The 22,543-nt window shown below is 49.3% G+C and overlaps 6 protein-coding genes across 6 annotated transcripts; 3 read left to right on the top strand and 3 right to left on the bottom strand.

Annotated features, from left to right (window-relative positions):
- Positions 1-175: 175 nt before the first annotated feature.
- On the bottom strand, positions 176-4,614 carry Sf3b1 (splicing factor 3b subunit 1). Its single transcript, XM_017088046.4, has 3 exons — positions 4,511-4,614; positions 3,639-4,336; positions 176-3,551 (listed from the first exon to the last, which is right to left on the bottom strand). Exons 1-3 carry the CDS (start codon positions 4,536-4,538, stop codon positions 249-251), a joined length of 4,029 nt encoding a protein of 1,342 aa, XP_016943535.1. The 5' UTR covers positions 4,539-4,614; the 3' UTR covers positions 176-248.
- A 1,092-nt stretch (positions 4,615-5,706) lies between these two features.
- Positions 5,707-7,421, top strand: Nle (notchless protein homolog 1). Its single transcript, XM_017089953.4, has 4 exons — positions 5,707-6,685; positions 6,750-7,100; positions 7,157-7,283; positions 7,346-7,421. Exons 1-4 carry the CDS (start codon positions 5,707-5,709, stop codon positions 7,356-7,358), a joined length of 1,470 nt encoding a protein of 489 aa, XP_016945442.1. The 3' UTR covers positions 7,359-7,421.
- On the bottom strand, positions 7,310-9,592 carry LOC108021300 (uncharacterized). Its single transcript, XM_017089952.4, has one exon. The coding sequence runs from the start codon at positions 9,551-9,553 to the stop codon at positions 7,451-7,453; it is 2,103 nt and encodes a 700-aa protein (XP_016945441.2). The 5' UTR covers positions 9,554-9,592; the 3' UTR covers positions 7,310-7,450.
- Positions 9,593-10,802: 1,210 nt separating this feature from the next.
- uncNacbeta (uncharacterized nascent polypeptide-associated complex beta subunit) lies at positions 10,803-14,623 on the top strand. The gene is made up of 2 exons (XM_017088425.4): positions 10,803-10,962; positions 11,025-14,623. The coding sequence occupies exon 2, from the start codon at positions 11,039-11,041 to the stop codon at positions 13,475-13,477; it is 2,439 nt and encodes an 812-aa protein (XP_016943914.2). The 5' UTR covers positions 10,803-10,962; positions 11,025-11,038; the 3' UTR covers positions 13,478-14,623.
- Positions 13,589-14,654, bottom strand: Tspo (Translocator protein). Its single transcript, XM_017088437.4, has 2 exons — positions 14,264-14,654; positions 13,589-14,206 (listed from the first exon to the last, which is right to left on the bottom strand). Exons 1-2 carry the CDS (start codon positions 14,600-14,602, stop codon positions 13,988-13,990), a joined length of 558 nt encoding a protein of 185 aa, XP_016943926.2. The 5' UTR covers positions 14,603-14,654; the 3' UTR covers positions 13,589-13,987.
- Positions 14,655-15,593: 939 nt separating this feature from the next.
- rempA (intraflagellar transport protein rempA) lies at positions 15,594-22,277 on the top strand. The gene is made up of 5 exons (XM_017088415.4): positions 15,594-15,798; positions 16,714-17,312; positions 17,377-19,699; positions 19,755-20,865; positions 20,923-22,277. The coding sequence occupies exons 1-5, from the start codon at positions 15,652-15,654 to the stop codon at positions 21,258-21,260; spliced, it is 4,518 nt and encodes a 1,505-aa protein (XP_016943904.2). The 5' UTR covers positions 15,594-15,651; the 3' UTR covers positions 21,261-22,277.
- The last annotated feature ends 266 nt before the right edge of the window (positions 22,278-22,543 follow it).

The following is a 22,543-nucleotide window of genomic DNA, read 5'->3' as shown; positions in this document are numbered from 1 at the left end:
TAAGCACATGCTTAAATACGAACAGTAAATAAACAACTATCTAATCTTTTTGAAGATAAATCGCTTACGATTAAAAATAGAGCAGGAAATATTTCTTGTAATGATTCAGTTCAGATTACTTGCGGCAGAAAATACCACTGTAACAACCTTAGAAAGATTCATTCAAAAGAAAAACTTATTTGGTATAGTTTGGATTTATATATTTGTATCTTAGAGAATCCTACTGCTAGCCGATTAGCTAAAAAAACTTAGAGCGTGTAGTCCAGTTCGTACCGCTCGTACTGGTTCTTCGGGTCGTTGGTGATCCGCGGATAGCCGGCAATCAGTGCGTCCTGACCTCCGATATACAGCGAGTTGTAGATCTTCCAGTAGACGTCCCTCACTTTGCGAGCGGGATGGAAAAGTCCTTGTAGCGTGTATTGCAGGATCTTGATGGGTCCCAGAGACACCCTTAAACCATCGACGGAGTCCATGAAGGCCTGCACAAGATGGGGGGAGGTCTCAAAGATATTGGGCCACACGTAATTAAGGAGATGCGTCAAAGCATCCTCGCAGCCAAAGCCATAGACTCCCAAGGACATGTGCTTGATGGCGGAGCAGGCGGTTTGTCTGTGGACCAGATCTCGGTCCATTAGGGCATCTTCGAGGAGTGGGCAGACAGCATATATGTAATCCTTGCCCATTTCCCCGATGTATTCGAAGAGGAAGGAAAGGGACTTCAGAACTCCGTTTTGAACGTTTAACTCGGGTACTCGGTACTCGTTCATCAAAGCAGGGAGCACGGTGAAGGGTCGGCAGGATTCGGCCACAATGGCAATGGCCACAGTGGTGCACACGCGGTTCTGACGCTCCTGGACTTTTAGATTATTCAGCAGAGTAGCCAGCACGTCGTGGGGTCCAATTGCCTTGGCGATGTAACCAAAGGTGTTAACGGTGGCTCTCCTAATTGCCTTCTTGTGGGCCTTTAGCAACTCCAGAAGCTCAAAGCAGATGCGCATCCACTCGCGAGCAGACACATATTCTGGGCCTCGATCTGCAATTCGTCCCACCAAGTCAATGCAGTTCTCCTGCACCTTCTCGTGACGATTCTTTAGGATAGGTGTAAGACGGGGAAGTAAGTCCTTGATGGGAGGCGTCATCTTGGTCATGCCGATCACATTTACAATGGCCTTCAGGGCGCCCAGGATACTGCCCAATACTTCAGGGTATTCCTCACCAAGGTATTCGTACAGCACAACACCCAAATGACCCATTAGCTTCTCCTCCTGGCAGGTTTTCATCACTACCGCTATTCTGGAGATCAGATCCGCCGCTTGCTGGCGCACTTTCGCGGATTTGTTGTTCAGTCGCCAAAGAATCGTACCACAAATCTGTGGCAAATAGGGCTTAACTCTCTTGCCCAGCTGATTGACAATGGTACCAAAGCCATTCAACATCACCACGTCCTCGGTGGTCTGCTCCTGGAAGGCGTACAGAATGCCATCAATAAGCTGCTCCTCCAGGCGTGAATCAATGTCCGCTGCTCCCAGATTGCCCATGATCTTCTCCACTGTTTCCATCACCATTTTCCTGTACTGTTCATTCTCGTCCTTCAGGTCATCCACCACACGATTGATGATCTCAGAGGCGCCCACCTTGTTGGCAATCTCCACGGTGGTGTCTACCAGCTGTCGGTAGTTTCGTCTGTCCAGCGCCATGCGGTGGTTCCAAAAGAATTTGAAGAAGTGCGGCAAGATCTCCTCTTTGATGTACTGCGGCTCTACACCATCGGTGGCACAACATTGTTTCACGACCTTCAAGACGATCTTCTTCATTTCCTCATCCGGAGACTGGAACTCACGGATGAGGATCAACATCACTTCACGGGTATAGTAGTTAGCGTACTCGGCGTCCATCAGGGGAATCAGATAACCAATGGCCTTCAAGAAGGCGGCCAGACCTTTGCCTCGATGGGTACGAATACCCTTCCACAGGGGCTTCAGCACGGAATCAAAGGACTCAATACCGTACGGAGTGGCAGCCTCCGCCAGAGCAGCAATGGCCAAGGCTGTAATTGTGCGCACCTTCTGCTGCTCATCCACCAATCCGTGCTCGATAATCTCCACCAAGGCTTTAAGATGTGGCAATATAGCGCATCCCATGAGAATGGCTATCTGCTGGACAATCTTGATACCAGTGTGACGCGCCTGCCAGGATTTCTTCGACTTGCACACGGCTTTTAAGAAGGGCAATAGCGAGGGAATGCCCAATGCTGAGGCCACCACGGCAAAGGCTCGCGCTGTGGTGTTTCTCACATACTCATCGATGTTGTCAATATCCGGTCTCATGGTTGAGATCATGGTGGCCAAGCCAGCAGCCTTGGCCAGATTGGAAATGATTTCCCTGCCTTCTATGCGGGCATAGTGATCTTCATCGATCAACAGAGGTTCTATGACCACCAAAATCTTGTGCACATAAGGTCGCACCAAATCGTCCAGTTTGTACAGAACACGATCGATAACTTTCACCAGCAAATGGCGCTCCTGATCCTCCAAAGTGGGCGACATAAGCAGCGGGAGGATCTGATTGAACAAGGGACCTGCTCCAAATTCTCTGGCTTTGTCCGTTATCTGCCTTAAGGCCGACTTCCTCATGGGTGGCGAGCCGTTCTTGATGGTCAGCAGCAGCTTCATAATCTTCCGCTCCTTGAGTTCCTCCGGCGACAAAGCATCTTCATTGACGTCCACCAAGAGTTTGTCGAAATATTGCGCATCCTCAGGTTTCATGAACGGGAGATTCTGTCCCTTTGGTTGATTGTCCATGAACTTGGCATTCTTATCCTCCACTTGGATAAAGAATCCAGCTGGAGTGCCAGCGATTGGAGTGGGTGTGGCCATCAGCTTCCTGCCGGGAGTGCGGAGTGGAACGTATCCAGCTGGCGGCGGTAAAATTTTGTAACCAGGTGGGAAGATTTGGTCCAATTCGTCGTCTGTGTAAGGCCTGTTTCTCTCGTCGATCTCCTTTTCCCAGCGATATGCCTGCAGCTGCTCGGGCGTCATGGCAGCCAGAGCTCCCGCCGAGGGAGTGGCCATGGCCATAGCCTTGACTCCAATGGGAGTGCTGCCTCCTGGCGTCAGCATGGGCGTAGCATGTCCTGGAGTAGCATGTGGCGTCATGCTTGGAGTCATGTTCGGGGTCATGGCATTTGCATTTGTGGGCGTAATAGCGGGCGTGGCATTCGATGGAGTTTCGTCCCAACGAGAGCGACGTTTGGAGGCGCCAGGAGTGGACTCGATGGATATGCTTTCCACGCCGGCTCCGCTTCCTGTGCGATCTGGCTTGGGAGTCTCGGCCCATCCGCTGTGTCCGGGAGTCTCACGCTCAGTCTTCGGGGTTTCATCCCAGCGATTCCTCCTAGCGGACTTCTCGTGTCCAGGTGTCTCGTGGCCAGGGGTCATAGCGTGAGCCGGTGTAGCGTCCCATATACGGGTGCCTAGTCCCGGAGTGGCTCCTGGAGTCTCACTGCCCTTGTGTCCAGGAGTCTCATCCCATCGATGGTCACCGGGAGTTTTCTGTGGAATAAAAAAAAATGTTAATGGTCAGTATCTTTTCCAAACATATAAAATTAGATGGGAAGACATATTTTTGCCAATACTCACATCTTCCCAAGTGGGCGTAGCAGCGCTGCTTGGCGTGGCCGCTTTGGCCGGGATAAAGCTGTCGCTGACAGTCTGGTCCCATCTGCCTCGCTTCCTGCCGCCGTCCTTGGGTGCAGCCAATTCTCCATTCGAAGCCGACGACGACGAGGAGGAGGCAGTCTTCACCAGAGTCCCCTCCTTGGTCTTCTCCTGGATTCTACGCCGCAGCTCGGTTTCCTCGCCCTTCAGCATCTGCTCCCTCATGATGTCCGTGTAGGTACGGGAACCCACATCCGGGGTCTTTCCGCCCTCGGCAAAGGGATCCGCTCGCTCGGGGGAGATGATGATGCGACGCCGCTTCTGCCGATACTCATCCTCGCGATCCGCAATCGTGGGACGCCTGCGATCCGCCATGGGATCCACATCCTCCTTGCCCTGGGTCACGTCCTTCAGCACGGAAGTGGGGGCCGTGTAGGTGGTGCGCTTCTGGGGTACCGGGAAGCCGTCGTCTTCGTCCTCGTCCACCTCCTCGGCATCGTTTGCCGCAATGGAGGTGTTGTACCCCTCGTAGCGCCCCTTCCCCTTGGCCGCATCATCGTCGTATAGGTCGCTGTCGAAGAAGCCCCCGCTGTCCAGCAATCCCACGCCGGCCGCCGCGGCCGTGGTCTTGGCCAGCTCCGTCTTCTTCTCCTGGATCACGCTGATCTGTGCCTCGATGTCTGGAAAAAAGGACAAATGAATAAAAATAATTGATTTTCATGAGAGACCACCAGCCAGGTGAAACTAAACCGGTTGATCTGAGTACGGTCCGCAGGTACTCCCGGCGGGAAAGTGTAGTTCTCCGGTATAACCTGTGACTGTGGTTAGCCACTGCATGTGTTTATTCCACTTACCTTCATGTGTTCGCGGAATATTTTCCATTTTTATAAAATTTTATCAAGACGCGTACATGAAAAATCTTTGGATTTCAGAGATGGATTTTTACCGATAGATCGACCTTGAGTAGCTATTATCGAAATAGCTAACTAATATGGCGAATAAAAAATAGCTAAATCGCTTGTCAAGTCCACCAGATTAAAAAAAATCGAAAATGTCGGAACAATTATTTTATAACTATATATGTACTATATAAATGTATCGTTACTCGTAGAGTTAAAGGGTATACTAGATTCGTCGGAAAGCATGTAACAGGCAGAAGGAAGCGTTTCCGACCCCACAAAGTATATATATTCTTGATCAGGATCACTAGCCGAGTCGATCTAGCCATGTCCGTCTTTCCGTCTGTCTGTCCGGATGAACGCTGAGATCTCGGAAACTATAAGAGCTAGGCTATTGAGATTTGGCGTGCAGATTCCTGAGCTTCTTACGCAGCGCAAGTTTGTTTCAGCAGAGTGCCACGCCCACTATAACGCCCACAAACCCCCCAAAACTGTGGCTCCTACAGTTTTGATGCTAGAATAAAAATTTTAGCTGAAATGTATTGGTCTCATCAATACCTATCCATTGACTCAAAAAAAAGTTTGACACGCCCACTTTAACGCCCACAAACCGCCCAAACCTGTGACGCCCACAATTTTCATGCTAGATAAAAAAGTAAACTGAAATGTATTGGTCTCGTCAATACCTATCGATTGATCCAAAAAAATTTGCCATGCCCACTCTAACGCCCATGACGCTTAAATCTGTCTACCGCCGGTAGGTGGCGCATTTTAATCTCTCTTTGCTGCTTGCATATCTCCATTTCCCTTTGGTCCCTTTAGCTGAGTAACGGGTATCTGATAGTCAAGGTACTCGACTATAGCGTTCTTCCTTGTTTAGTTTTTTATATTCCAATTGATTTTAAAGATAATCGATTTCGATTTTGCATTATTTCTGATTTGAAAAATAGAAATCATTGAATATTTTTTATTCCTGATAGACATATTTCGAAACTAAATCATTTTTTTTAGCGAATATCAAAATATGTTTAATACATAAATCGTGTCACGACATACAAGGCAAATTCCTCGATAACTTCTGACTTGCCCACCACTGACGGAAAGTCGCGGCACGTGTTTATTTTTGTTTTGACCACTTCTCTCGAGGCGAAATGTTGGCCAAAAAACAGAAAATGCAGGTGGAGACGGACTCAGAGCCCCAGGCAACGCCGCACACGATACAGGCGCGCCTCATTTCAGATACGGGCGAGGAGGCGGGGCCGCCCATCGACCTGCCGGCGGGGATTACCACCCAGCAACTGGGTCTGATTTGCAACGCTCTGCTGAAGAACGAGGAGGCCACTCCGTATCTGTTCTTCGTGGGGGAGGATGAGATCAAGAAGAGCCTGGAGGACACCCTGGACCTGGCGTCGGTGGACACGGAGAACGTGATCGACATTGTGTACCAGCCGCAGGCTGTTTTCAAAGTGCGTCCGGTGACCAGATGCACGAGCTCCATGCCGGGACACGCGGAGGCCGTGGTCTCGCTGAACTTCAGCCCGGACGGGGCTCATCTGGCCAGTGGAAGTGGCGACACCACAGTGCGCCTATGGGATCTCAACACAGAGACGCCGCACTTCACCTGCACAGGTCACAAGCAGTGGGTTCTGTGCGTAGCCTGGGCTCCGGATGGCAAACGCTTGGCCAGTGGCTGCAAGGCTGGCTCCATAATCATCTGGGATCCGGAGACGGGCCAGCAGAAGGGCCGTCCCTTGAGCGGGCACAGGAAACACATTAACTGCCTCGCCTGGGAGCCGTATCATCGCGATCCGGAGTGCAGGAAACTTGCCTCCGCCAGTGGTGACGGTGATTGCCGGATCTGGGACGTGAAACTGGGCCAGTGCTTGATGAACATCGCCGGACACACGAATGCAGTGACAGCTGTGCGGTGGGGAGGATCGGGACTTATATACACCTCCTCCAAGGATCGCACTGTGAAGATGTGGCGTTCAGCCGATGGCATCTTGTGCCGTACATTCTCTGGCCACGCTCACTGGGTGAACAACATTGCGCTGAGCACGGACTACGTGCTGCGCACGGGTCCATTCCATCCGGTCAAGGATCGCTCCAAGAGTCAACTGGACCTGAGCAGTAAGAATTCGTTGATTCTGGTCATTAACATACTGTGACGATACTAAAACAGCATATTTTACAGCTGAGGAGTTGCAGGAGTCCGCCCTGAAACGCTACCAGGCTGTCTGCCCGGATGAGGTGGAGTCCCTGGTTTCCTGTTCCGACGACAACACCCTCTATCTGTGGCGCAACAACCAGAACAAGTGCGTGGAGCGCATGACAGGCCACCAGAACGTGGTCAACGATGTGAAATATTCGCCGGATGTAAAGTTAATTGCTTCAGCTTCGTTCGACAAGTCGGTGCGTCTGTGGCGCGCCAGCGATGGTCAGTACATGGCCACCTTCCGTGGTCATGTGCAGGCGGTTTACACGCTGGCCTGGTCCGCGGACTCCCGCTTAATAGTATCCGGTAGCAAGGATTCAACACTGAAGGGTAAGCCCAGCATCTGTTTTATCTGACTTGGATTAATCTATGTTCTCCTCAATTAGTTTGGAGTGTACAGACCAAGAAGCTTGCACAAGAGCTGCCTGGGCATGCAGATGAGGTATTTGGTGTGGACTGGGCGCCGGATGGCTCTCGAGTTGCCTCTGGCGGCAAGGACAAGGTCATAAAGCTGTAAGTTCTACAAAAAGAGGTTCTCGTTTAAAAACATTAATTGGTTTAATTGCATCTTTCAGATGGGCTTACTAGACAAATCTTTATCTTGTACACTTTAAGAAAAAACTTAGGAATAAAGGTAAGGTCCTGAGTAAATGCCATCGTTATTTTCGGTAAAGTACCATCTAAATGCTTTGCTGTTGGATGATCTTGGCAGTTTGCTTGTAGCGACTCTCGAAGGATTCCTGATTTGAGTAGTAGGTCGTGGGCACAGCCGACTCGGATTGCAGGGCCTTTTCAGCGGCCACAAATCCGCCGGCTACGCACTCGTCCAGGGTGCAGCTTCGCAGTAGGGCAGTGATGAATCCCGCACAGAAACTATCGCCCGCTCCCGAGACATTGACAATGTTGTGGACCATTGGAGCGGCATAGAAGCGAGTGCAGTGCTGTTGTGAGGATTTGCTTACGTCCAAGAGCAGCCTGGCATCGTTGTCCGCATCCCGTCGATAGCTTAGGAGCACCCCGTGATCACTCAACGTGGCAATGATGCAGTTGAAGTGGCAGTCGATTTTTTTGATCATGGACTTGGCCTGATGCAGGAGTTCCGCCTGAGGCAGCTTGGTATCGGGATTCCATTTGACCGGCTCGCCAGTGATGGCCTCCGTAATGGTCTTCAGCTCCTGGAGATTCGGTTTGATTAGGCGTATGTTCTTGGTCAGCTCCGGCAGCAGTTTAAACGGTTTCCCTGCTATGAACATATCCGTGGGCTCGAAAAAGACGGGAATCTTATACTTTTGCGCCTGCTGCAGGATGCTGGCCATCGCCTGTTCGGAGATATTGCTGTCCATGATGATGAGAGGAGCTTCCCGGAAGAGTTGATGGTGCGCCTGAAGGGTTTCGGGTGTAATGCTCTGGTGGATTTCCATGTTGCCCAGTATCAGCTTGCAATCCCCAAATTTATCGAAGATTAGAGAGCACAAGGATGTGTTATGGCTGTCTGCCAGAATCAAGCCCCGCTGCAGTGCCCTTGGCATCATCTGGAGGAGTGTTTGTCCCATTTGATCGTTGCCCACGGCGGATATCAGGTTTACATCCCCGTAGAGCTTGTAAATCCCCTCGGCGATGTTCCGACCCACTCCTCCAGCTGCCTGTTTAGCCACGGCGGAGTAAGTGGCTCCATCCAGTTTCATGTCGCGATTCTGGTCGTCTACTGTAAAGGAGAGATCCAAAATGGAGGCTCCCACAACCAGAGGTTTTCTGTCGATGGATTTCTGGCTTGGATTATCCATTTTTGTAGACACTTCACAAAGGGAAGCGGCTATTTGGGCAGCCACTTTGGCATTGTTTTTGATGAGGGCTATATTGGACTTGAGACTCCTTCCTTCCGTGATCTTGGCTATGGCGGCAAGCAGAAATGGAGTCACCTCCTTGCCAGAGATTCCCTGTGTTTTGGCATGGGCAATTGCTTCCTGGATGGCCTCTTCAATTTTAGTTTTGTCTGCAGCAAACTCCTCTGGGATAGGGACACCGATCAGCAGCCCCGACTCCATCTTCAGTTCCCGCCAGGATCGCAACAGTTCCGCCGCCTCTTGGGCACCTCTGAGGTTGTAGGGCACCGTGCAGCCGCTGTCCCTTGTGTAGAAATCTGGAAAGATGCCACCAGGACTGTCGAAACTGGCCACACACACGCCCTGCGTCTCCAGGTACTCGAGTGTGCGGGGAATGTCCAGGATGGATTTGACGCCGCTGCAGACCACGGCCACCGGAGTGCGTCCCAGCTCGGTGAGATCGGCGGAAACATCCAGGGTCTCGTGGCCACCGCGATGGACTCCTCCGATTCCTCCAGTGGCGAACACCCGGATGCCCACCCGGTGGGCAATGATCATTGTGGCGGCCACAGTAGTGCCACCACTCTGTCTTCTGGACACCACAAAGGGTAGATCCCTGCGAGAGCACTTAATCACCTGCTCCCGGGGCTTCTTGGCCAGCGTGGTGAGTTCCTCGCGCGTCAGTCCCACCTTGATCCGTCCGTCCAGAATGCCAATGGTGGCCGGAATGGCTCCATTCTGCCGCACTTCCTCCTCCACCGCCAGCGCCGTAATGACGTTCTCCGGCATCGGCATCCCGTGCGTGATGATCGTGGACTCGAGGGCCACCACCGGCTTTTGGAGCTGCAGCGCCTGCCGCACCTCCGGGTGGAGCACGATGTGGTCATGCTGGCGGTGCAAACTCCGACGCACCAGCCGCACGGCGGGAAACGGAAACAGGACACATCTCCGAAGCAACATCGGAACCAAATCAATTCAAAACAAATCAAACGCACGCCTGCTGATCTACAGGTGCTGCGTAAGTTTTCAGGGGTAGCGAATGTGGATATTTTTTATTTTTCTGTAGCTGGTCAGTTGGTTTTTGTCTAATGATGTGATTGAATTTAAATATTTGTATTTTCTTAACTTTTAATTGTTATTTGAATATTCTTATCTCTAAAAAATTCTTAATTTAATAGCTAGTTTCTAGCTAAAACAAGAAGAGCTGCCACCGCTGAAATGTTTGCAAACACACTGCTTGCCGATAAGTGCACTGCTTGCCGATAGACGGTCGGCCTTGGCTTAACCGCAAAATATTTGAATATTTTATGAATCTTTACCTTCAATAAATGAAGCAATGCATAATTTGTTTTTTGTTTGGCCGTTTCCTTTGAATAATTTTTTTTATATAACAGAGCTAAAACGTATGAAACTTCATATATGCAAGCATTATATTTTGAAATTATTTTAATGTATCTTTAACATTTGTTTGAATTTGTGTACTTATTAATATTCTACTCGTAAAAATTTTAGAAAATTACTGTGCTGGATCATTTTGGAACCAATGTGGAGTGCCTTACCCTTAAGAAATTATTAATCGCAGTTTTAGCTTCTTCAAAATCCCAAAAATAATAATAAGAGAAGCTTGTTTTCCTCGTTAATCGTTATCTTTTGGGCATATCAAAATTTGGAAACATGTAAGTTAACATAAATTAACAGTTTTAAATTTAAACCCTAATTTTATGCACTGTCATAACACATATTACTTCGAAATTGGATATGCATTAGTGTCTAGATAGGTTAATATTATCAATTGCAGTTTAAGAAAGACACTCGTAGTACAAATTGCATATCCTCTATTATAATTCTCTCTCATCAAGAGCAACCCACAATGCTGGTGATTCCGCGAGCGAAAAAAGTTGCAGTGAGAAAAGTTCGCGGTCTATTTTCGGGACCCATCCCATCCCATTGCATCCCAACCCATCCTATGGCTGTGCCCCATCAGCAGACCCATTCGCATCCCATCCCGAGAGCCGTCTGCGGTTCAACAGCCGCTTGGGCATCGCCTCATGCCGAGAATCCGCACAAACTAAACTGTTCGCTTCAGCAAACCAAGAGCATCGGCCATCGGCTGGTGTGGGAAATGCGGAGCTATTTTTAAGCACTGGGGCGACATTTTTCTTGTTTTCTCCCCGATTTGCCTGCGAAAACTCGCAAAAATTCGCAAAACCAAAAAAAAGGCAGGCCGCGCGATATTAATAAAAGCAGCGCTGCTGCTGCGTTGGATTCGGTGGATTCGTTGGATTCTACTGGCGGATCGTGGGCCTGTCCACTGCATTCGTGATTTCGCCCGTGGAGTTGCACATCGTGTCTCTATAGCTGGCCAACAAGTGCGGTTGCTCGCCATTTTATGTAATATAATTGAAGACTAACCAAGTAACCATCCATCCAGATACCGATTGCAAGATGAATGTGGAGAAGCTGAAGCGCCTGCAGGCCCAGGTTCGGATCGGGGGGAAGGGCACTCCTCGGCGGAAGAAGAAGGTCATGCACCAGACGGCGGCCACCGACGACAAGAAGCTGCAGAGCTCCCTCAAGAAGCTGTCGGTGAGCACTATCCCGGGCATCGAGGAGGTCAACATCATCAAGGATGACCTCACGGTGATTCACTTCAACAACCCCAAGGCGCAGGCTTCCTTGTCGGCCAACACCTTCGCCGTCACTGGTCACGGGGAGACCCGAAAGGTGGTGGAAATGCTGCCGGACATCCTGCCCCAGCTGGGCCAGGAGACGGTCGTCCAACTGCGGATGTATGCCAACGCCATGAACAGTCAGAAGGGCGGTGCACCCGGCGACGGACCTCTTCCCGCCGAGGAGGACGATGACGTGCCCCAGCTCGTGGGCGACTTCGATGAGGTGGCCAAGGTGGAGGCCACCACCAAGCAGCCAGAACAGGCGCCAAAGGATTCGGTAGAGAACAAACCAAAGGACAAGCCTCAGCAGCAGCAGCAGCCCAAGAAGGATCAAAAGCAGCCACAGAAGGCGCCGGAGACCAAACCCAACGAGAAACCCAAGGAGAAACAGGACAACAAGAAGGGTCAGGCCAAAGAAGCCAAGAAGAACGATCAGCAGGGCAACAAGGAGAAGCCAAATAAGAACAAGGATCAGGCCAAGGGTCAACCAGCTCCTCAGACCAACAAGGAAAAGACACAAGCAGCGGAAACTCCAAAGCAGGAAACTCCAAATAAGGATCCTCCAAAGAAGGAAGCTCCAAAGCAGGAAGCTCAAAAGCAGGAAGCTCCAAAGCAGGAAGCTCTAAAGAAGGATCTTCCCAAGCCAGCGGCGGAACAAAAGAAGGAGCAACCCAAACCCGCTGACCAGAAGATTGAAACCAAGCCGGTGGAACAAAGCGTGGAGCAACCCAAATCCATGGAAAACAAACCCGCTGAGCAAAAAGTGGAGCCACCTAAACAGGCTGAGAAACCGGTGGAGAAACCTAAACAGGTTGAGCAGCCCAAAGCCACTGCACCAAAGGATAAACTGCAAACTGGACAACAAGTGGATCAGAATACCCAGCCACAACCCGCTGAACAAAAGGTGGAGCAACCAAAGCCGGCAGAGCAAAGGATTGAAGCCAAACCAGCGGAGCAAAAACCCGAACCACTGAAGGAGACCTCTGGAAAGGCGGCCACGCCCCCTGGTGTCCAGACTCTCGCCCAGATCGTGGCCTCAGAGCCACCCAAGCAGGCAGATCCTCCAGAGAAACCAGCCGGCGAAGTGGCAGCCACTCCTAAAATTGAAGAGCAGAAGAAGGAGTCGCCTCCTCCAGCTAAGTTGGAGCCAACGATTCCTCCACCTGCACCTGTTGCCACTGCTGAGCCACCGAAGAGTGCTTCTAAACAGGATTCACCACCAAAGAGTGCTCCTAAACAGGAGTCACCTCCAAAGGTTGCTCCTAAGCAGGATTCTCCTCCAAAGAATGCCCCCAAACAGGATTCACCACCAAAGAGTGCTCCCAAACAACCATCTCCTCCTAAGAACAACCAGGACAAGCCCTTTGTAACGGAGAAACCTAAGCAAAAGACTCCTCCACCAGCTAAGCAGGTTACTCCACCGGCTGAAGTGGCAAAAACTCCAGCTCCAGAAGTTACCAAGACGCCCGCTCCAGAAGTTTCCAACGCACAGATTGCTCAGGCACCGCCAAAACCTCAAGATCAGACTGCAGATTCTACCAAGAAGGAGGCACCACCACCCGCCAAGCCAGTGACGCCCCCAGCTCCAGTGGCTTCGGCCACTCCTGCAGAGGCGCCATCCCCTCTGGCACCCTCCACTCCGCCCTCGACTCCCACATCCGTACCACCTTCCGCAGCGGCCGTGACTCCGCCATCTCCCGCCACAGTGACTCCGCCGTCGCCTGCTGCAGTTACTCCGCCCCAGAAACAGGCTGCGGCACCCCAGGCGCAGAATGCCAAGAAGCAGGAGGCAGGAGGACCAAAGCCAAAGCAGCAGCAACCTGCCAACAAGCCGCAGCAGGCGCAGAAGCAGCCACAAGGAGGACCAGCCGGAGCAGGAGGACCAGGGGGAAACAAGCCCCAGCAGAAACAGCCGAATCCCAATGCCAATGCCAAGCCAGCAGTTGCTCCCAAGCCAGCTCAGCCTGCAGGAAAGCCATCACCTGCATCTCCGAAAGCAGCTCCCAATCAGTCAGCTCAACAGCAGGGAAAACCAGCGGGCAAAGCCTCTCCTCCCAAGCAAACGGGACCAACTGGAGGGCAGCAGAAGCCAGCGGCGAACTCCCCCAAGGCCACGCCCTCTCCAAAGGCAGGTGGCTCCCCGAAGGCGGCCTCACCAAAGGCCGGAACTCCTCCCAATCCCACTCCCTCTGCCGCCCCTGGAGGCAATTGATCCTCCTTTCATCTCATTTTCAATCGGCTCCCTTGCATTTCGAATTTTCTCGCATTTTCAGACTATCTCTTCGATTTCGTTAATCTCTCTTTTAGTCCCAGGTACTAACAGTTTTTTGATAATTTGTGCCCTTTACTTTTTCAATAAAATTATAATATACAAAAAGTTTTTAAAGGATTATTAACTTGGTGATTAAACAATGGTCGCAATGGATCCTTTCATATACAGTTTAAAAACCTTTTTACAATCGGATTTTACTCAAATGATTCTATGATTTGTTCTATAACTTCTCTGAGGCAGTATTAAATAATTTAACCTTTTGTAAGTAACATACATAGAATTTGGAATTCTTTAGTTAGAGATGATAACATACTTTGAATTAACCGCTCACTTGAGGCACTTTGTAACGATATCTTATCCAACTTGGCCAGCCCTGGTTCGATAAGTTGTAATCCCGTGACGCATTGTGCGAAAAAACTTAAAACTAATGGATTTAGGGCCTTCCGGGGCCTAATTGGCCTTGGCGTGAGCACTGCCAGAGGGCTTCTCCTCCTCCAGGGGCTTCTTCTCCTCGGGATTTAGCTTCCAGATGGCGTAGTTGAGGGCTGTGGCGAATCCCAGCCAGGCTAGGTAGGGCACAAAGAGCAGCCCGGCGGTCTTGTTGACCCTGTAGAACAGGACACCACAGGCACCAGCCGTGGCCGTGAGTGCGACTATGTCAATGAGCGCCTGATGGATGAAGTGGATTAGATACGTCTATAACAGGGTGATATCACCAGTACTCACGCCCTTGATGTTGTGCTGCCCGAAGAAGATGGGCGTCCAGGCCCAGTTGAGGGCCAGCTGGGTTCCGTAGGCGATGAGAGGCAGTCTAGCCGCCTCGCCAGAGAATCCCCCGCCATCCCGCCACACCAGGTAGGATCCGTAGCCCATTCCCGCGTACAGGGAGATCCACATCGGTGCGAAGACCGCGTTGGGCGGCTTGAAGGACGGGAACTTGAGGTTCGCGTACCAGTTCTGCAGGTTCTGCCTGGTCAGCCGCCCATTGTAGATCCCACCCAGATTGGGCAGGATTACGGCTCCGGCGATGCGGAGCAGGTTTCCAGCACACGGACGATCAGCCATTTTCGGAGTTCGCACTGCAAATGAGTCGCAATATCGGCGAACGTTCTGTTTTCTCTATTTTGTTTGCCGGTGATTTCATTCGAATGCGCGAGTATTGCGTGTTCACGGGGCGAATACTCTACGGATGTCTGTGTGGGTAAGCTCCAGCGGCGACCATTTGGCTTTTTTCAAGCTAGCTTTAAATTATCTAGTTCAACATACAAATCTTGTCTACCGAAAATATAACGTCATTGAATTATTACATCTTTGGATAAATTATTTTGAGTATACTCGTTTATAAAAGTACGTTTTCGAGGATACGATTCTACAATATTTTTCAAAATAGCTTAAAGTACAGTAGTACTATAGTACTATTATCTAACACTTTTGGGCTTGTTTGAAACTCTTAACGCTCACAACTATTACTTAAAGTGTTTGTGTGCAAAAAGGGCGGAAGACTTACATGCGTGAAAAGGGGGCTAAAAACTGTCTGGTCAATTGATTATAGTATGATCTAATGAGTTGGGAATTTTTTGCTAATCAATATTGACAATTATTTAAATTGTCAAATCACAAATAAATTGTGATTATATCAAGTACCTTCGTTATTTTTTTGAATTTGTAGAAGTGCCCGGATCGCCCTGTGGATTGCCAGAGATGGACAAAACCGTTACCTTTCAAAAGTGAGAAACGTTTTAGCTTTTTTGCTTGTTGTTTACCACCTGTAACTCGCATTTGTGGGGAAATACCCGAGTTTACTTTCCAGAAAATTCAGTTGACTTTATTTTTGTAAAAAACTTGAAGTTTAGTGCGATTGCAATTATATATTTATCTGTGCCTGATTCTTTGTGCCTTGCATTCGTACATCATAGAAATGCATTTGTCATGTGGTGAAATTAATTAGCTTTATTTACTTTCACTTTATGTATTCCTCAAGTGCATACTCCAAATGCCGGCTGTTGGCGTTATTTTGGAGCTACCATGGCAACCGTTGCTAAAGAAACACATTTTTAGTGTGTTTTGGTTCATGTCGGAAAAGTCCAGCTGCATTGTAGAAAAAACCTAAAAGGATGACACTGTATTTCGACACGAAAATAGAGTTCCTGGACTCGGATGCAGTTAGCACCATCAGCAGTTGGCATCCCAGTGAGCCGCTCTTCGCAGTGGCCTCTTTCAGTCCCGAAAGAGGCGGCTCCGTTACCATCTTTGCGGATACGGTAAGTTTTATGGACGGTATCCCTTCCATAACAGATTTCGAACACACATACTAAAAACTCATGAATCTTAATATAGAAACTTTCCACTTAACTTTTTTGAATATTGAAGAACATCTTAAGTTCTGGAGCATTTCATAACGTATGTAAATAGTTCTGTTCTTAAAGTTACATTTTCCCACTCTACCGTGAATTTAAAATTAAGGAAAAATAGCATCTTACAAACCTGGTAACATTTACAAAAATAGGGAATAACAAAAATTGGGATCACATTACCTTTGAAATAAAAAGTCATCAAAGGTGACATGTGAAAAGTGGCCTGGGTGAAATTTGTTGTAGTGGGAATCAGTTTTAAACGACCTTTGGTCGAGGTAAGTTCTGCTCCTTAATTAAAATATTAAAATATGAAAAATACAAAGTGCACACAACACATTCATAAGTGCCTTGATAAGTGATAAATAAATTTAAATTTAGTCTAATATTATTAAGACTCGGTACATTTAGATGGTTTTCAAACCAGAAATGTAAAGCAATAGGGATCAAAGACCTTAGAGTCGAGGTAATTCTACTTCCTAATTAAAACATTAAAAAAGTGCACACGATACATTCATACAAATATTAAAAGTGGTAAATTATAAACATCCTGTAAATATAAACGGTTTAACAAAAATGTAAAAATTATCATTCAAATTTGACAGATGAAAAGTCTTGTGCGAAATGGCTTTATAAAGAAACCTCCTACTAATCCCTAATTAAAATAAAGGTATAAAAACCACAATAAACGTTCATGAAACATATGTTAGTGAAATATGAATAAATCTAAATTCTATATACATATACATATGTATACTCTGATTACTAGTCGCAAGTTAAAAGCACTGTAAATTTAAATAGTTAATCTGGGTTCTCATTTACCAGGGTGAGCCCCAGCGCGATGTAACATATCCGGTGCACGCCTCCTCGCAGGCAACTGCCCTATGCTGGCATCCGGAGAAGGCGCTCCTGGCCAGCGGCTGGGAGCACGGGGACATCCACGTGTGGTTCGCCGGCCACCGGGAGTTCGCCAGCGTGAACGCACCCCACAAGGCGGCCATTGTCCTGCTGCAGTTCAGCGAGCAGGGAGGACGGATGGTCACCGCGGATGCCATGGGGCTGGTCACCGGATGGCGCTGCGATGGTCAGTACCAGTTCCTGACAATGTTCTCCCACGATCTGCGGGAGGTGCTGCTCCTGATCTGCTTCCGGCGAACGGTGGAGAGCGAGGTGCGCGAGGAGATGGCCAATCTTGCCAAGGCAGCGGTGGCCGGCGACGAAAACGCCCTGGACACCCTGACCAACTGGAGGCCGCGGACTGCAGCCCGCAGCATGACCCACTCGGGAGTGAGGGACAATCACTGCTTCTACGCCTGCACTCAGGGAGGAGTGGTGTACTACATCAACCAAGGAGGCGCCTGCGTCGAGGTGATGAAGTGTGGGTCCCTGCCGCCCATTGTCCAGATGTTGTGGCACCCCAAGAAGTAATGTACTGGTTCGACTCGCGATCTAATCCCTATTTTAAAACTTTAAATTATCCAATCTTAGAGATGCAGTCATTTGCCTGATGGAGGACCTTACAGTCACTCTGTTTTTGGTCGAGTCCACCGGGATTCTCACGGAGCTGGATCGCGTGAAGATGAGCGGAAGAGGAGGAGGTCGGCAGGGAGGAATCGCTTGGTCCGGAAATTCCCTTGCCATCATCACAGGCGATCTCTTTGTGCGCATTTGGGACATCGAAAGAAGTGACAACTACCTTCTGAAAATGGATCTGCCCAGTGGCAACCAGTTGGCTGCATCCCTGACCAGCCTAAGCAATGGAACCATGTCCTCGTCGAACCAGTTCTTCAGCCACGACAGCAGCGAGAGCAGCAGTGTGCCCCGCAAGACGCCAAAGTATGGTCAGATGAACGGAGAAATCTTCACCTGCCTGGCCTACAGCTCCACAGGTCAAACCCTGTGTGCGGGAACCTCTCAGGGGAATCTCTTTACCTGGAAAAGGAGTGGCAGCCGGTTTGTGAGTGCCCCTGAGGATGCCTGGCAGCTAACAAACATATCCTCGGTAAGAGGAGCCATCCGGAGCTGCGAGTGGGGATTCAATGAGCTGGCCAAACCCTGCATGCTGGTCAACTGTCTGTCCAACGTGTTCATGCTGAAGGAGCAGCCTCTTCTGGCAGTTCATACCCGGGAGCTCTGTGCAGTTCAGAGGTCGGCCAAATCGGTGCAGTTGACGCACTGCAGTGGTCGGGAGACCACTGTTCAGTCGGAATTCGCAGTGACTGCTATGGCTTTAAATGAACTGAGTCTGGTGATGAGCAACGGCAGGAGCATATCATCCTACAGTCTGCAGAAAGTGGAAAAAAGCCTGGATGAGTTTGACGAGATCCTAGAGAACGTGGAGGGCGCAGCTCCGCCCACAACGGGATCCACAGCCACTCCTTTGAGTGTAAAGCTTCTGCAGACCTTCCCCGCCGAATGTCTGTGCTTGAATCTGTACAATCAGAACATATTTTGCCTGTCGAGCAGTGATGTAATGGTCTACTCCGTGGGAGGAGTGGTGCTCCACCGGATGCAAGCCAGCGATATTGAAGGGAAAATCATCGGAATGGATCTGAGTGGCTGCTATCTCTCGGTTTTTACCATGAATGGTTATGTTAAAGTCTACGATGTTTCCCGCCACGATCCCAAGCTGCTGTTTCCCAGCAAGTCTGGTCACGACATCTTCGATGACTTCGGGGAGTTCATCCAGGTCAAGTGCAACAGTTTGGGAAGCCACTTAGCCATGGTGATAGCGAGTAGTAACTTCACCCCCATATCGGCATTATTCTGCTGGGATTTTGAGCGCAACAACCTATTTGATTATGGTTTACTGGAGCAAGAAACCAGCTCGAAGAAGGAGATCTCCTCATCCAGTCTGCCGGTTCGAATCTTCTGGGATGCAGAGGAACCACGACTCCTAGCAGTGGAGGTCAAGTCTATGATGCAGAAGAGTGCACCTCAGAAGAACTCCCCTCAACCCATTCATTTCGTTCAGTCAAAGATATTACTTTTATTTTACTCGGAGAAAGGAAGCCTGAATCTCCTGGAAAGTCAACCCATGAGCCCAGGCTCCCAGTTGCTGAACCTATGTGTGCCCAACGTGATCCGGCTAAAGATCAATGCGATGGAGGAGCAACCTCTTCAGGATTTCGTGGATCTACAGCAATGCGATCCAGTTACGAGAAAGCAGGTCCTGAACTTCAGTCTCTATGTGGCCGAAGGAAACATGGATCTGGCCTACCGCAGCATTCGCTCCATTCAATCCAAAGTGATCTGGACTAATCTGGCCAAGATGTGTGTTCACACAAATCGCCTAGATGTGGCCAAAGTGTGCATGGGCCACTTGGAGCAAGCCCGATCCGTTCGAGCTCTTCGGCAAGCCATCGAAGACGATGATCTGGAAACTGAAGCAAAGGTAGCCGTTTTGGCCATCGAACTGGGGATGATTGAGGAGGCCAAGGATCTCTATCGCCAATGTAAGCGGTTCGATTTGCTCAACAAACTTCTTCAGTCCATTGGCCACTTGGATGAGGCACTCCAGCTGGCCGAGACCGAGGATCGGATTCATTTGAAGCACACTTACTACCAGAAGGCACAGGAGCTGCGGGAAAGAGGCGATATCAAGGGGGCTCTGGAATTCTTCGAGAAGACGCAGAACCCGGCGCAGAATATCACGCAGCTCCTCTTGGAGAATCCGGCGGCCATGAAGCGCTACATCCAGACCACCAGCGATCCCAAGCTGCTCAAGTGGTGGGGCCAGTATATCGAGAGCTCCGGGGACATGGATGCTGCTTTGGCTGTCTACCACAAGGCGGAGGATTGGTTCTCGCAGGTAAATTGGAAAAGCTTAAAAAACTACATGATTGCTAGCCCCAGCTCCTTTTTAGGTGAAGATCCTCTGCTACCTGGGCAAGATCTCCAAAGCTGATGCCATCGCCAGGCAATCGGGAGACCGAGCTGCCTGCTATCACCTGGCGAGGCACTACGAGAATGTGGGCAAGTTCCAGGAGGCCATCATGTTCTTCACACGTGCGCAGACCTTCAGTAATGCAATTCGCATTTGCAAGGAGAACGATTTTCAGGAGGAGCTATGGACAGTGGCCAGCTCATCTAGGCAAAGGGACAAGGCGATTGCAGCTGCCTATTTCGAGGAGTGCGGGAACTTCAAGCATGCCGTGGAACTCTACCATCGGGCTGGGATGCTTCATAAAGCCCTGGAGATGGCCTTTGAGTCCCAGCAGCCGGAGATCCTGGAGATCATTGCTTCTGACCTCGTCCCCGAGTCTGATGCCGAGTTGATAAACCGCTGTGCAGACTTCTTCTGCAGCATCGAGCAATTTCAGAAAGCTGTGCATTTGCTGGCCAAGACCAGGCACCTGGAGAGAGCTTTGAGCATATGTTTGGAGAAGGGCGTGCCCGTAACAGAAGAACTGGCCGAGATGCTCACCCCGGAGAAGGGCGAGTTCGTGGAGGCCACTCGGGTACACATCTTGGTCCAGTTGGGCGAGCTCCTGCAGCAGCAGGGTGACTATCACAGTGCCACTAAGAAGTTCACCCAGGCTGGGGACAAAATTCGCGCCATGAAGAGCCTTTTGAAATCGGGCAACACGGACAAGATTGTTTTCTTTGCCAATATGTCCAGGCAACGAGAGGTATACATTATGGCAGCCAATTATCTCCAAGCATTGGACTGGCAATCGGATGCCCAGGTGCTCAAGCATATCGTAACCTTCTATACCAAGGGCCAGGCCTTTGATTCCCTGGCCAACTTCTATGCGATCTGCGCCCAGATCGAAATCGAAGAGTTCCAGGACTACGGCAAGGCACTGACCGCCATGCAGGAGGCCTCCAAATGTTTGGAGAAGCTCAGCCACGCTCAGCACGTCTATAACAATCTGCAGCGCACTGTGGCGGATGTCAAGGCGATCTTGGAGATCCAGCAGGCGTTGCGAGATGGCGATCACCAAATGGTCATTGGATCCTGCCGCAGCATGCTAAGTAAGTTGTCTGGAAAGTTAAACCACATATTGATTTCAATTTTTTTCCCCCATCTAGTTAAACCGGAACTGCCGCCCATCCGCCACGCCCACATCCTGTCCATGTTGGTTCGAGCCCTGGTCTACGCCAAAGACTATTCCGAGGCGGGAAAAGCTTTAAAGCAGCTGGCCGTGAAGGACAACTCGTGGAGCGCCTCGGGACTCTTGGATCGCGGCATTGTGCTTAAAATTGCCCAGGAATGCGACTTGGATTTCGATCTCATCTGGAATTCGGGGCGCCAGGTGACCGCCTCCACTAGCGGCACCGCCGCCACTGGAATGAGCAGCACCTCGGCCATGACGACGAGCGAGGATGACGAGGCCGATGACGAGGAGATCACCGAGGAGCTGCATTAGATGATTCGGTTTACGGGCGATGCAGAACTAGTCATAGCCCTGTTTATTCCGCAGAGCGGTTAAAACGTAAATAAGCTAAACAATCGCCATAAAAAGCTACTGCATATTCAAACCATATTGCAAGTGAAGAACCGTGAGATCCCATCTATAATTCCTTATAATCGGATTTATTCCCATTGCTAAGGCATTTCAAGACGCAAAAGTCCCTTTCTTATTATTTAATAATTCATCAATTATAATGACTCTGGTATGTTTTTGGAGTACATGTCGCGCGTATCCGCCCATCACAGTCCACCTGAACTACACGGAACACTTCTGAAAGAATGTATTCTTGCAGAATACTTTCTTGCAGAAGTGTTCACTGGAGTTCTCGTGGACTGTGATGGGCGCATACGCGTGACATGTACACCACAAACAAGCGACAATTCAGTGAATAATAAAATGATACAATAACATGACTGGCAGTAATACGCCCTAGGTAAAGCACCCATTTGTAAATGAACCTGAAAGCTAACGTAAGCCCGTTCAAAGTTCTTAAACAAAACTGAATGGGAAAAATACATATATGGAAATATTTCACCAGGTTGCTCACAGTACCTCCTCGAACCCCAAGCCCCCTTGGCCCATCTCGCATTTTATGAATGAACTGTACTATATACGAGGCTCTAGTAAAAGCTTTCGGGTCAAAAACACCGCGTTCAAGTGACGTTCGTCACAAGTGACGTTCGTCAAAACAAATATAAACCGCGATATGGATTTGGATCGGCATATCTGCCGGCGCCAGTGGAAAAGAGAAAGAGAGCGGCCCGTCAGATTGGATCGCATGAATCACTTGCCCAAAAGCGTTCTCTCCTCGGCTATGAAATCAGAAGCGTTTCCAGGAAGTCCGCGGAACTCAAACAAATCTAAAAGTAATTGCAAGCTGATATGAACGAAATCTAAAAACGTCACCGTAATAAGCACGTCAATTTGATTAAACTTTGATTTCGAAATAAATTACCATACAATCAAAAGTTATTTTTATTAGTAATGGTTTTAACTGTACAATCTGTTGTAAGCCATCTCGGCGACATCAAACCCTCAGTACTGGACTTGAATTGGAAATGTGCATAGATCAAATATTTTTCATGTATTCCTTTTTAGTGCTTTAGTGTTACCAAAAATATCATGAAAACATACACAAATAAATCAACTTTTGGCTACTGTGTGCATTTGTAACCTAATCTTTTGTGTAGATCATCAGATCTTTGGGTAAATATTTATTTGAAAGCTTTTGGAAAAAC

Source organism: Drosophila suzukii, chromosome 2L (assembly GCF_043229965.1).
Source record: "Drosophila suzukii chromosome 2L, CBGP_Dsuzu_IsoJpt1.0, whole genome shotgun sequence".
Classification (NCBI taxonomy): domain Eukaryota; kingdom Metazoa; phylum Arthropoda; class Insecta; order Diptera; family Drosophilidae; genus Drosophila; species Drosophila suzukii.
The sequence above is the reverse complement of the archived record's forward strand: the minus strand, read 5'-3'. Positions and strand labels throughout refer to the sequence as shown.

Coding starts and splice junctions, on each gene's coding strand:
- Sf3b1 (XM_017088046.4), bottom strand. CDS start 4,538: ATGGAAAATATTCCGCGAACACATGAAG. Junction 4,337..4,510: donor TATTCCGCGAACACATGAAG/GTAAGTGGAATA, acceptor CCTTTTTTCCAG/ACATCGAGGCACAGATCAGC. Junction 3,552..3,638: donor CTACGCCCACTTGGGAAGAT/GTGAGTATTGGC, acceptor TTTATTCCACAG/AAAACTCCCGGTGACCATCG.
- Nle (XM_017089953.4), top strand. CDS start 5,707: ATGTTGGCCAAAAAACAGAAAATGCAGGTGGAGACGGACTCAGAGCCC. Junction 6,686..6,749: donor GAGTCAACTGGACCTGAGCA/GTAAGAATTCGT, acceptor CATATTTTACAG/CTGAGGAGTTGCAGGAGTCC. Junction 7,101..7,156: donor CAAGGATTCAACACTGAAGG/GTAAGCCCAGCA, acceptor CTCCTCAATTAG/TTTGGAGTGTACAGACCAAG.
- LOC108021300 (XM_017089952.4), bottom strand. CDS start 9,553: ATGTTGCTTCGGAGATGTGTCCTGTTTCCGTTTCCCGCCGTGCGGCTG.
- uncNacbeta (XM_017088425.4), top strand. CDS start 11,039: ATGAATGTGGAGAAGCTGAAGCGCCTGCAGGCCCAGGTTCGGATCGGG.
- Tspo (XM_017088437.4), bottom strand. CDS start 14,602: ATGGCTGATCGTCCGTGTGCTGGAAACCTGCTCCGCATCGCCGGAGCC. Junction 14,207..14,263: donor GGCAGCACAACATCAAGGGC/GTGAGTACTGGT, acceptor TTCATCCATCAG/GCGCTCATTGACATAGTCGC.
- rempA (XM_017088415.4), top strand. CDS start 15,652: ATGACACTGTATTTCGACACGAAAATAGAGTTCCTGGACTCGGATGCA. Junction 19,700..19,754: donor CGGAGGATTGGTTCTCGCAG/GTAAATTGGAAA, acceptor GCTCCTTTTTAG/GTGAAGATCCTCTGCTACCT. Junction 20,866..20,922: donor ATCCTGCCGCAGCATGCTAA/GTAAGTTGTCTG, acceptor TCCCCCATCTAG/TTAAACCGGAACTGCCGCCC.